Here is a 14,501-nt window from a genome sequence, read left to right on the forward strand (position 1 = left end):
CTATGTCTGTGTCCGCTCTGCACAGTGGAGCAGACACAGACCCGCCATTCGCCTGCTCAGTGGGGAATAGCAGCCGCTGAGCAAGCGGACCCAACTTCACGAAGGCGCCCACGTGAAAGAGTACTTAGCCTTGTAGAGTCTGAATCTTGATAAAATGCTGGCACTTCAGTAAAATCTACAAGCAGATGACCTTTATTTAGGAAGAACAAACACATAAAATACACACAAAAGGCAAACGCGTTTTGGCCATTAGGCCTTGGTGATTGCCGTCATGGAAGTTACCCTTACTACTGCAGAACATAGCACTGCATACTGTATGTAGCTGATACCACAGTACCATTCAGCACTCACAGCAGCCAAATCACTTAGTAATGACCCAAACAAAATATTTAAAGTGACTTTAGTAACTGCAGTTAGCTAATAAAGGGTATCACTTGAACGTCAGACTTTGTAACCAAAGGCTAAAAAGTACAAAACTCTACAACTTTTTGCAATGCATACTAAAGAGCTTGGGAGGAGGGAAGGGTGCAGTTTGGCATTCCCACCTTGGGTGTCAGAGAGCCCTATCTTGGCACTGAGTGCCAGTTTCAGGGCATTGCAAGTTGTGTAGCCTCATGCACAATGACATGCCCAACCAGACTAGCACTGCTCCTGGGGGTCAGATGAAGGCAGTGGGCTCCCCTGATTTTCAGCTGAGTCAGGGTCTACCATCATCCCTTTCACCCTACTTCTTCTTCTTTAACAATTTTCAGGTCTTGCCACACTGTTCTGCATATGTGGATCATTTAATAATTCAGTTTCATCAATCGCTGTAGAAGTACATAAAGAAAACTGTATGAAATAACTTTATTTTACAAGCATTTATTCAATTGGCAGTGTCGAAATTGTCCTTTCTGGCTCAGTTAGCAGAGATCCCCTATGGAAAATCCATGTTTATTGTAGTGCCCTAGGCATAACACTGTTTCTGAGAGATCATACAGCTTCATTCTCATAAAAGGGTCCTCTTATTTAAAGTGATACTAAAGGATCGTTTTTTATTTTTTTTAAATAACAAACATGTCATACTTACCTCCACTGTGCAGCTCGTTTTGCACAGAGTGGCCCCCGAACATCCATTTCTGGGGTTCCACGGCGGCTCTTGTGGATCATCCCCGCATTAGATAACCCCCTTGGAGAAGCGCTCTCCCGAAGGTGTTACCTTGCAGGCGCACTCCCGAATCCAGCATTTGCTTCCATAGACACGAATGCCGCACTCGGCCCTGCCCCCTGGTGCCCGCATCATTGGATTTGATTGACAGCAGCGGGAGCCAATGGCTGCGCTGCTATTAATCTATCCAATCAAGAGCTGTGAACCCGTGGAGAGAGGGACAGCGAGGACGCTCCAACAGAAATTCGGGGCTCAGGTAACTGGTAAGTAAAACGGGGGTGGGGGGGGGGGCTGGGGGGCCGGTGACTGCGAGGTGTTTTTTCACCTTAATGCATAGGATGCATTAAGGTGAAAAAACACGAGCCTTTACAACCCCTTTAACCCTTGCCGGGTTTCAAGCGCCCCCTTCGCTGCCCCGAATTGAATAGAATTTCCCTGTTAGAAGCTGTCAGGCAATCCTGAGTCTCAATATAGAGTACTATGGTAAAGTTTTCATACCCTTTGAAATTTTCCACATTTCGTTATGTTACAACCAAAAACGTAAATGTATTTTACTGGGATTTTATGTGATAGACCAACACAAAGTGGCACATAATTGTGAACTGGAAGGAAAATGATAAATGGTTTTCAACATATTTTAGAAATAAATATGTGAAAAGTGTGGGGTACATTTGTATTCAGCCCCCCTGAGCCAATACTTTGTAGAACCACCTTTCACTGCAATTACAGCTGCAAGTCTTTTTGGGGATGTCTCTACCAGCTTTGCACATCTATAGAGTGACATTTTTGCCCATTCTTCTTTGCAAAATATCTCAAGCTCTGTCAGATTGCATGTAGAGCATCTGTGAACAGCAATTTTCAAGTCTTGCCACAGATTCTCAATTGGATTTAGGTCTGGACTATGACTGGGCAATTCTATCACATGAATATGCTTTGATCTAAACCATTCCATTGTAGCTCTGGCTGTATGTTTAGGGTTGTTGTCCTGCTGGAAGGTGAACCTCCATCCCAGTCTCAAGTCTTTTGCAGACTCTAACAGGTTTTCTTCTAGGATTGTCCTGTATTTGGATCCATCCATCTTCCCATCAACTCTGATCAGCTTCCCTGTCCCTGCTGAAGAAAAAACATCCCCACAGCATGATGCTGCCACCACCATGTTTCATGGTGGGGATGGTGTGTTCAGGGTGTGCAGTGTTGGTTTTCCACCACAGATAGCATTTTGCTTTTTTGGCCAAAAAAGCAATGTTTGTTGTGTCCCCCACATGGCTTCTCGCAAACTGCAAATGGGACTTCTTATGGCTTTCTTTCAACAATGGCTTTCTTCTTGACACTCTTCCATAAAGACCAGATTTGTGGAGAACACGACTAATAGTTGTCCTGTGGACAGATTCTCCCACCTGAGCTGTGGACCTCTGCAGCTCCCCCAGAGTTACCATGGGGCTCTTGGCTGCTTCTCTAATTAATGCTCTCCTTGCCCGGCCTGTCAGTTTAGGTCAGGGATATGCAATTAGCGGACCTCCAACTGTTGCAGAACTGCAAATCCCATGAGGCATAGCAAGACTCTGACAGCCACAAACATGACACCAAGAGGTCGAGGCATGATGGGACTTGTAGTTTTGGAACAGCTGGTGGTCCGCTAATTGCATAACCCTGGTTTAGGTGGACGGCCATGTCTTGGTATAGAGTAAATATACTCTTTCCATTTTCGAATGATGGATTGAACAGTGCTCCATGAGATGTTCAAAGCTTGGGATATTTTTTTCTATAACCTAAGCCTGCTTTAAACTTCCCTACAACTTTATCCCTGACCTGTCTGGTGTTTTCCTTGGCCTTCGTGATGCTGTTTGTGCACTAAGGTTCTCTAACAAACCTCTGAGGGCTTCACAGAACAGCTGTATTTATGCTGAGATTAAGCTACACACAGGTGGACTCTATTTACTAATTAGGTGACTTCTGAAGGCAATTGGTTCCACTAGATTTTAGTCAGGGGTATCAGAGTAAAGGGGGCTGAATACAAATGCATGACACACTTTTCAAATATTTATTTGTAAAAAAATGTGAAAATCATTTATCATTTTCCTTCCACTTCATAATTATGTGCTACTTTGTGTTGGTCTATCACATAAAATCCCAATAAAACACATTTATGTTTTTGGTTGTAACATGACAAAATGTGGAAAATTTCAAGGGGTGTGAATACTTTTTCAAGGCACTGTATCTTTCCTCTGAGCCTGTAAAGTACAGCATGCCGGGTATGAAATTCAGACACAGAGTGCTAACTTTATGCTGGATCTCTAAATATGTCTGCTGAGAAATGCAGGATAATTACATTGGCCAGGACTGGGAGTTTTCACCGTATACAGTCTCAGTGGGAGGAGGGGTACGTGCGATTGTTTTTTTTCCTTTGCAGTGCTGCTACTTATTATTGATGTTTTCCACTGCCGAGAATGAGGCTCCCTAATAAATTGCAATGAACGTCTAGCTATTTGCTTTTCTACCCTTAAAGTGGTACTAAACTCAAAAACCAAAACCATATTATATTGCAGCTTACTAATCATTAAATGGGGTGGCTGGCGGCATTAGTTTTCTTTAGGGTTTCTTCCCTCTGTTTTCACCTGGTGATCTGTTCAGTAACACACCTCCTGTATTAGACCCCTTTCACACCGAGCCGCCCATAGCGTCGGCGGTAAAACGCCGCTATTTTTAGCGGCGCTTTACCGTCGGATTTGCGGCACATTTCAGCCGCTAGCGGGGCGCTTTTACCCCCCGCTAGCGGCTGAGAAAGGGTTAAAACCGCCCGCAATGCACCGTAATAGCGGCGTTTTGCCGGCGGTATCCCAGCGCTGCCCCATTGATTTCAATGGGGAGCAGCGGTGGAGGAGCGGTGTGTACACACCGCTCCTTCACCGCTCCAAAGAAACTGCTGGCAGGACTTTTCCTGATGTCCTGCCAGCGCACCACTCCGGTGTGAAAGCCCTCGGGCTTTCACACTGGACACAATGGAGCAGCTGTTTGGGGGCGGATTGCAGGTGCTATTTTTAATGCTATAGCGCCTGCAAAACGCCCTCGGTGTGAAAGGGGTCTTAGTGAGACACAACTCTGGATGAAGGAGCACAGGGGCAATTTTTTTACCAAAAATATGTAGAAGAATATATATCGGCCTAAACTGATGAATCAATAAAAACCGCAGAGGTGATCAAGTGCCACCAAAAGAAAGCTCTATTTGTGGGAAAAAAAGGACGTCAATTTTGTTTGGGTGCAATGTGGCGCGACCGCGCAATTGTTAGTTAAAGCGACGCAGTGCCGTATTGCAAAAAATGGCCTGGTCATTAAGGGGGCAAATCCTTCCGGGGCTGAAGTGGTTAAACACTTTTTGCAGTAGTACAGTGTTACAGAATTTTTTGTCCTCTTGTACCCTGAAAGCACACATTCCGATGGCTGGTCATAGTAATAACAGTAATTACTAAACAACCTCTGGCACAGCAAGGATTTCCCTCCCTCCACTCCTACCACTCATATTGCCAGTGGGCTTAGCTGTGTCCATCCATCACAAACATTAACCATGTTATATATAATAAATCAATGTATTCTTCCTTCCCTTTATATGAAGCTGGTCAGCTGCCCACTCTTTGTTATATATCTGCAGGGTCTCAGAAATCATTAGCGCTGGGATGATTCTCTAAAGGAGTAAATAAAAAAATAAAAAATGAAGGAATCCAAGAATCAATGACAGTATAGAGCAGCCTTTCTCAATTTTTTTTTTTTATCATAGAGGAACCCTTGAAAAAAATTTCAGGTCTTGGGGAACCCCTGCTAAACCCAATTTGTTGTCGGTCAGTGGGAAGAATGCCTTTTTAACGTGGTCATCGGAATGCTACCCTTAGAGGTGTTTAAAAAGGTCATTGGTGTCATGCATTTGTGTTGTTGGCCCTGCAGGCACCATCAAATAGCAGGTCAATTAACCCTGGTTGAGAATGACTAGTATACAGGTAGTATAGAGGCTGCCATGTCTGGTTTCTTTTTGCATCTCTGGTCTACTTCTGGCAACACTAGTTCCTTGGCTCTCATGCTGATTAGTTGGCTTGAAGTTATTCTTAAGCTGGTCATACACTGTTAGCAGGGTGGGCAGGAGGGGGGACTCCCTCTGGCACAGTGAACTTATGTGAGGTAGCGGGGCACCACATTGTGTGTTCTCGCCCCTGTAGCATTTTAGTTCTGTAAGTTTCATGTAGAGAGGGGGGAATTGTATTGGAGACACAATGGGGGGGACTGGATTTGCGGTAGCGGGTGGGATTTGAAAGAGGCGTTTGACAGGCGGTGACAAGAGGTGATTTGTGCAAGTGGGGATGTGGGAAGTTGATACATTTTATGCTAGGAGGGGGGCTTTGGGAGGAGATTTGGGGATTTGTACTAGGAGGGGTGTTTTTTTTTAGGTGGGGGAGGATTTGTGCTAGTGGGAATTTGAGATGGGAGAAGGGGGGGGGGGTTTGCTGTGGCGTGATGCTCACACTTTGCGGGGGTGGGAGCACTTTGTCATCTTCGCCCTGAGCACTAGATGGCCTTGTCCCAGCACTGACGTGGATTCTGGAATCCCCACCACCAGGACAATGTATTCTGACAGCGACACCCACAGCTTAAGCCGTTGATCGAGAAAAGCGATCCAAAATGCCCCCTGAACAGAAGTCAATCTAACAATCAATGTCTTTTGGAGTGACCCCACAATAATCAAAATTTGTTTGGTCCCTGCCTAACCAGCTAATCTTTGATCAGTATATGGACATCTTAAGTCACGGACGCAAAAGAAATATGCAAATCAAGAGTCCTGACTTCATTCTGGCTTTCCTTATCTGCACGCTTGTTCCAGGTCATTCAGAAAAAAAATGCAGACAGCCAGGCAACTGGTATTTTTTGGAAGTCAGCAATGGCAACCTTCACAACTTTTCTATTTATATAGGTTTCCTTCAAAGGGACATTCCACTTTTACTTTTACTTTGCTGCTGCAAGGACAGGTTGCTCCTCTCACCCTGACCATACAGTTTTTGTAGTTGGCGCACACTCACATTCCTGTGGCCTGGTCTTCCACATATTTGTCCAGGCATTTACAGTACTGTGCAAAAACTGTAGACAGGTGTGAAAATGCTGTAGATTAGGAAAGCTTTAAAAAATCCACATCAAATCCATATTTGGTGTGACCACCCTTTGCCTTCAAACTATCATCAATTCTGCTAGGTACACTTGCACACGGTTTTTGAAGGAACCCAGAAGGTAGGTGGTTCCAAACATCATGTAGAACTAAGCACAGATCTTCTGTGGATGAGGGATGCCTCAAACTCTTCTGTTTTTTTTTTTTGTGTAATCTCAGACAGACTCGGTGAGGTTGAGATCAGAGCTCTGTGGGGGCCAAACCATCACTTCCAGGACTCCTTGTTCTTTACACTAAAGATAGTTCCTAATGACATTGGTTGTATGTTTGAGGTCATTGTCCTGCTGCAGAATAAACTTGAGGTCACGATTGATCGTGACCAAATCTCCAACTTCATTTGCAGAAATGCAGTCACAAACTTGCAAGGAACCTAAACAATGCTTCACTGTTGCCTGCAGACACTTATTATTTTACTGCTCTCCAGCAAGGGTGAACAAAATGTCTCCTGCTGCAGCCAAGTATTTCAAATGTTGACTCATCAGTCCAGAGCACCTGCTTTCATTTTTCTGCACCTCAGTTCCCATGTTTTCGTACATAGTTGAGATGCTTAGCCTTGTTTCCATGTCGGAGGTATGGCTTTTTGGTCACAATTCTTCCATGAAGATCACTTCTGGCCAGACTTCTCCAGATAGTAGATGGGTGTACCTGGGTCCCACTGGTTTCTGCCAGTTCTGTGCTGATGGCACATCTTCCAATGTCAAAGGGAAGCAAGCATGATGTGTCTTCCATCTGCTGCATTAAATTTCCTTGGGTGACCACAGCGTCTGTGGTCCACAATGTTGCCCGTTTCCTTGAGCTTAAACAGCATATCTTGAAACCCCAGTCTGCTTTGAAATGTTTGCCTGGAAGAGACCTTGTTGATGCAGTAGAGCTACCTTGTGTCTTGTTGCTGTGCTCGGTCTTGCCATAGTCTATGACCTGGGACATGAAACCTCACCTTAGTAGCAGAGTTTGGCTGTTACTCACCCAGTTTTAGGCCTCCTACACAGCTGTTTCAGTTAATGAACCTACAACCTACATATTAAATTGATGACAATTAGCACCTCCTTGGTATAATTGGTTAATCATACACCTGAAGCGTACAAGAGTAAGAATTGATACTGGTTTGAAGCCAAATGGTAGTCACACCACATATTGATTTGGATTAGATTTTGCTTCTATTCACTCACTTTGCATTTTGTAACTTGATAAAAAATAAACAATTAAAATATATATTTTGGAAAGCAACTTACGTTATAGCATTTCTTCACAACTGCCTAAAACTTTTGCACAGTACCTTATATTGCCAAAACTGCAAGATACAAATTCTTGGATATGAACTTAATGGTTTGGAAATTGATACTGAAAGATGAAATCATTGTGGAACTGAATTTTCCTTTTTTTGCATTTTGATGTCTGAATGGATAGAGATCATCCAGCACAGTAGCAAGACTTTAAGATCCCATTCACACTGAGGCGCTTTACAGGCGCTATAATGACGGTAAAGCGTTGCAAAAAATAGCTGCGCTTTACCGCCGATGCCCAGGCACTGTGGGTGTGAAAGGGCTCCATAAGCTGAATTTTCCTAGAGGCAACCAATAGCAATTTGCTGCCTGCAGTGGAAACGTACAGCTCAAATGCAAATTTCTTTGTATGTAGCAGGTGCCCCTTGCTCCAACTTTTTATCCTTTTCCCAGGAGTAGTTGGCCATGGTGTTTCCTGCAGTTTAAATTTAACACCGCTATTGTTGGACAATCCTGCTGGAGTAGGCAGCTATCATATAACATCTGTGGTCACCTTAACATGAACTGATCCGTCTGACTTAATTTGTCAGATAATCAACCCTCGTGAAGACAAGAATAACAGGACTGCCATCACACTTGAGGAAAGTCGCTAAAACACCAGCTTGAAGCTTTACACATTCATTAAATGTGTAAAGGGTCTAAACAACATTCTAGTGGAAAGCATGTATCTAGACCAACAGGAGATTATTATTTTATAAAAAGAATAGTATTGGTCATCTGGAACAGGCTTATAGCAAACACAGTAGTTAAAAGCAGCAGCAAAAGCACATAGACATCCCTGGTATAAGTAAGTATATATCTTGTAGGTACCTATCAGAGGTGGGTATACTATATGTGCAGATTGTGAAGCTTGCACCAGGATCCTAAGGGTTTTTTTTTTTTTTTTTTTTTATCAGATGCACATTAGATGGGTGCTGGGGCCCCACATAGACTTGGACACTGCTTGCTTAAATCTAGCTGCCAATTTATACATACACAGTGAATACATCTTTTTAATAACCCAGCAGGTGCCCAAAAATTGGTCTTTCACAGGGCACCCTTGACGACTCTGTCTACCTTAGATATCTTTAAATCAAGATGATCAAGACGTCTCCTCTACTTTGGAAAGTCTGCTGAACACAGATTACCACTGATGTATTTAAGTGATGATTTTGACAAAATGATTTTAATCTCTGGTAAACTGTAACAAAGATTTGGATTGGTTCATATAAGCAAAAACTGGACTTTGGCTTCACTTGTTTTGCCCATATTCTCATGATTCATCCCAGTTGTCATATAGACTTCTACAGTAGGACAGTATATGCACACTTGTACTTAAAATTTATATTTGCTAGCATCTGAGAAAAGTTTGAGAAAAATTGGTCTTGAACGGAGGTCCCTTGATAACTCTGTCCACCTTTGATATCTATAGACCAGGATGATCAAGATGTTGACTCTACTTCGGAAAGTCGGCTGGACACAGATTACTACTGATGTCTTAAAAGTGAAGATTTTGAGAAAGGGATTTTAATCTCTGGCAAACTGTAACTAAGATTTGGATTAGTTCATATAAGCAAAAACTGGACTTTGGCTTCATTTTTTTTGCCCATATTCTCATGAATCATCCCAGTTGTCATACAGGCTTCTACAATAGGACAGTATATGCACGCGTGTAATTGAAATAAATACATATTTGCTAGCATCTAAGAAAAGTCTAGAATCTGTTGTCAGTTTTCAACAAAAGTATTTCAAATATTCTCTATGCAGGCGTATACAATACAACCAAATACATACCTATTGACATAAAGTGCCTTCTAAAAAAAATATACCTTTATAAGAGTGGTGTTCTTTGAGTTAAAACAGTCTAAGCGGAGTTAATGATGTTGTGCACAAGTAGCATGATGGCAAGGAACATGTTACTGCCTAGTATGTGACTCCCTGGTAAACACGCAGAGGTCTGATAATGAGGTCTATCAGGATCACTGTATAAGCGTTTCTATGTGATGTAATCCCAGAGCTTGAAGAATGTTTTGAACTCTGCTAACTTCTAGTGTTGCAGTCTATTTCCTATCCAGCTAGAGAAAGAAAGATGGTGCTAATTGCTGCACAAGCCCTGGTTCATGTTTGGTTTATGCCCTCCTGTCACATGATTGTCTTGTAATATAAGCAGCCCCCCCCCCCCCCCCAAGACAGACGTACACTGATAATACTGAGAATGACTGGTCGTACCCCGAAGGTTCCCACAGACTTGCTGTATACCTGTGCTCCTCCGAGCTCCTATTCTCTGCTGTCTTCCAGTCGGGCAAGGTGCTGGCACAGAGGACCACCATGGAAACAATGACAAACAGTATGGACACCACCGCCAAGATCTGGGCTGCCAGGGATGATGTGGGCTCCTCAAAAGTCCTTCTCATGCGCTCCAGCCACTTCTTTTCCTCAGGAGGAGGTGGAAGGTTCTCTTTCACGGTGCTCTCGTCAGGTTTGCTCTCATCAGACAGGTAGGTGTAAGTGTCTGACATGCGGTCATCAAGCCTCCTCTGGCAACAGTACTCTAGTTGGGAGCACTCCAAGCCCCAGTAAATCATCTCGTTGTAGAAGGACAGCTCGCACATTTGGGGCACGAATCTCAGTTTGCCATACTTTACGTACATCATGATAAAGCCGAAGGCTTCAGAATGCCTGTCGAAAAAAAACTCATTCCTCTCCTGGTCATAGTCGTCACACACCTCCAGAAGATCCTTCTCCGAAGAACAGCCGTGTAGCCTGCTCACCCGTCGTAGAGGGAAATCCTTAATCAGCTCCTGAGAGAAGGAATACTTTGCACCCCCGACATTGAGAGTAAAGGAATCTCGGGAAAAGTTCATTGCGGTGGGCGAAACGTCGGTGCTATCCTTCAGTACCACCCCAAACCTCGGAGGTCCTTCCACCTTAAAGTTTTAGCTCTGTTTCCACCTCCAGATTCCTTAAACCCTGTCTGTCTGGGTGGGTCCAGGCAGGTAAAAAATACAGGGCACAACATGATGAATTAACTGATGAGGATAAAGAAAACTTCAGCAGTTCTTGACTCAAAAAAGGTCCAACATCCCTCTAAGGCTCCTCCTAAGCTACATATTTCTGCCACATCATCCGAATTGTCTTGCAGTCCTTTGCAGTCACCAGGTCTTTCCTCTACAATGTATTTTCAGGGAAACTCTCGGGAGCTAATGAAATGAAGGGATGGGAGGAAGAGGGAGAGTGCTAAGAGCTACCAGCTCTACTGCCTGCTCTGTGTCTGGTGAACTTTACTCAATGTGAGAATCACTCAGAGGCAGGCAGGGAGGGGAGGGAGAAAGGAGGCGATAGGGGAGGTGGAGTGGCTTGTGTCTGCTTCACAAATCTACTAGGTACTTTCCTATAAAGCTCTGTTACAAAGATGACTGTAGCGTTACTGTATACATGCTGCACACTGTGACAGCTGTTCCTCCCTTACTAGTCATTATTGCATTAAAAGCATCAGTAGAGGGGCAACTGGAAGGAGCAGATGAAGCCAACTTTGTCATTTCATTGTTTCAGTTTCCGTCACTTTTCTTCTGGGAAAGATATATATATATATAAAAATATGGAGAGTAAAATTAAAAGACTTTGTATTCCTTTCCATTATTCTCTCCAGTCTTCTCTCGCCCTCTCTTTTTCTGTCTCTCTCTTCTTTCTCTCTCTCCATCACACATGAAATAATATAATATCCAATCCATAATTTAAGAAGTATGGTGTCAGCATTCAGTTGATTATGTTGTAATTCTCATGAAGAAATATGCATTGTGCTATTAATTTTTTTTTTTAGAACAATACAGCAATGAATTAACTCATCGATGGGATGACAAGGGGAAGATTCCAGCCATACAGAATATAAATGGAAACTTCTGCTGCTCCAGCTGCTAGTACATTAAACCGTTCTTTGAAGCATTGATGTTCCCAGCCAATACAGTACACACAGTGCTCTATCTCCACCACTATGCTGCCACAAAACATAGTTTTCTTTGAATTACAGTGTGGTAGTGCATACTCTCAGTACTTCGTATAAATAAATTACAGATATCTATCTATCCAAAGTTGATGGATGCATTGGATTACTTTTTTAACCATTAAAGCTCCTGACAGATTAAGAAAAAAAAATTAATCCTTGTACGCATTTATTAAAATGTCTTTATATAAATTTTTATATGTAAATTAAAATCAAAATTTTGCTGCGCTATCAATGATAAAGCACAAAGTACAAAGCATAATTAAAGTGTTAAGGAAACTCGTCCAATATAAAACATGAATACTTCAACCATCTACATATAATGTGTATAACAGTAATCACAGTAAAGTGTATATATATATATATATATATATATATATATATATATATATATATATATATATTGATTCACTATGAAACATACATTCATAAATATTCCACATATAATGTGAGTAGCAAAAGTCCCAAGAAAAACCTAAAAAAGATTGAGCCCAGAAATAGTCCTTCAGAGCAAATGGTAATGGTATTTTCGGCCAGCTGATACACTGCAGTCCACATATAAGAGAAAATATCACCCGAGAGGAAGGTGTGAAGATACCCTGGAAAGCCCTCTAAGAAAGGTCACCCCACCTCATGCTGTAAAATAGGGGGCTTACCAAATAATTCTGACCCCATTTAAGGTGGTCAAAATAGGCTTTAGTGTACGAAATAGTACATCAATGGCATTGTCCCTGGTATGGAAGGTGCTTCAGGCACGTCTGCCATAGCTTGCCCACCTGGCGCTCCTGTCACAGCCGCTACCAGTAGTGACATGTAGCCTGTGTAACATTGGGGATTGTTTAGCTCAAGTGTAGCGCTTACCAGTGAGCGGAGTCCATGCCAGTTGTGCTATTTAAGGGCTGTTTGGCCCACTTTTATTAAACAAAACAAATGAACAGTCCATCCAGAATTCTCACGCAGGGGTTTCAACTTCACAGTAATAATCCACAAACGGAAAATACTGAGGCTCCTGGCTTATACTGTACATACAACCATGCGGATCAGGCCTTCTACTTCAGGCCTTTGTCTGTTTCCCACAGCCACTCACTGCTCTGACCCTCAGGCTTGGGTCTCGGGCTTCTCCAGGTGCACACCTACACTCTATGGCTTTTCCCTGGCAAGCCAGGACTCCTCGGGAGGGTGGAGCCCAAAACCATGATCAGGTGTCTACAAATAGCCCAGCACACACCTGACCAGTCAGTATGCTGGTGGATCTCAAAACCTGGACCCAGGACTGGGGATTTCATCCCACCCGGATCGATACAAAATCCCCAGGCTCCAGGTCCAAAAACGGATTTTCCTAAACAAAGAGGAAACTGAAAAGCCAGTTTCCTCCCAAATGAGCAAATCCCCTGGAGCCCCTCATCCTGCCTGATTGAGAACCCTGCGTCCTTACGCTGGTGGGGTACCACACTACCACACCTGCTAAGTACCAGTCTCGTAATCATCCTCCCGTAATTCCTATACTGGATCATTCACATAAGTATTTTTTCAGTATCTATGGTTCTTTAAAAATAGAAATGATATAAACTGCTTTTTTATACTGTAACTTCTCAGTACTCATGTCACTTCTGTGAAACATTTCAAACTTCATTATTTCTTAAAAAAAAAAAAAAATATATATATATATATATATATATATATATATATATATATATATATATATACTGTATATAAATAATTATGAATCATGTCAACTTTTGATTGCTTTAATTCCTTATATCATTTTAAATTTTCTGTGGCTACAAGTATCACTGATTCTGGTGTTCCTTTGGCCATGTTTTAGAAACATCTCCTGTGAGCACTGAGACTTCAATGGGCTGCACCGTGCATGAGTGTAAGTTATATTAGCTAATTATTAGCTAATATTATATTAGCTAATGGTGATTTCAGCAGCCATTTTTTTCTGAATCAAGATTCATGAATTCAGAACCATGAAAGGGGATAAGAAACTTAATTTAATGTAAGTGAGATTTTCTGGAAGACTGAATTACATTGAGGCTGAAGAGGCAGATATTTAATTAAATATGCAAATAACTTTTACCTGTCTTATATAACCAGTCTGCAATATTGTCAATCTGAAAATTGATGGTAAATTCTTAGTGGTATATTGATAGACATGTTGATGAAACATTTGCTGTACTTTGTATTTGTAGGTCTGATTTACTGAACATGTGTCAACAATATCTAATCTTTAATGCGGACTGGTGGTCACTGTAATATATCATATATACATTATACAGTATCTCACAAAAGTGAGTACACCCCTCACATTTTTGTAAATATTTTATTATGTATTTTAATGTGACAACACTTTTCATGTGACAAAACGGAAGAAATGACACTTTGCCACAATTATTATTATTATTATTATTATTATACAGGATTTATATAGCGCCAACAGTTTGCGCAGCGCTTTACAACATGGGGCAGACAGTACACTTACAATACAAATCAATACAGGAGGGATCAGAGGGCCCTGCTCGTCATAGCTTACAATCTAGAAGGGAGGGTCAAGTGGAGACAAAAGGTAATAACTGTGGGGGATGAGCTGATGGGGAAAAAAAAAAAAAAAAAAGTACAGTTGTTAGGTGTGGGTAGGATAGGCTTCTCTGAAGAGAAGGGTTTTCAGGGATCTTCTGAAAGCTAATAACATAGGAGATAAGCGGACAGATTGGGGTAAGGAGTTCCATAGGATTGGAGAGGCTTTGGAAAAGGCCTGGAGGCAAGCATGGGAGGAGGTGATGAGGGAGCTAGAGAGCAGGAGGTCTTGAGAGGAACGAAGAGAGCGAGTAGGTTGGTATTTAGAGACTAAGCAAGTGATGTAGCTGGGGGCGAAATTGTGTATGG

The 14,501-nt window shown here is 42.3% G+C and overlaps 1 protein-coding gene across 1 annotated transcript in view; it reads right to left on the bottom strand.

Moving 5' to 3' along the window:
- Positions 1 to 10,956, bottom strand: part of KCNG3 (potassium voltage-gated channel modifier subfamily G member 3) — a 53,639-nt gene extending 42,683 nt beyond the window's left edge. Inside the window, exon 1 of the mRNA XM_073628452.1 lies at positions 9,842 to 10,956. Coding sequence (XP_073484553.1) covers positions 9,842 to 10,476 — 635 coding nt within the window. The 5' untranslated portion in view covers positions 10,477 to 10,956. The remainder of the gene's footprint in view (positions 1 to 9,841) is intronic.
- Between the last annotated feature and the right edge of the window lie 3,545 nt (positions 10,957 to 14,501).

Source organism: Aquarana catesbeiana, linkage group LG04, assembly GCF_042186555.1.
Source record: "Aquarana catesbeiana isolate 2022-GZ linkage group LG04, ASM4218655v1, whole genome shotgun sequence".
Classification (NCBI taxonomy): domain Eukaryota; kingdom Metazoa; phylum Chordata; class Amphibia; order Anura; family Ranidae; genus Aquarana; species Aquarana catesbeiana.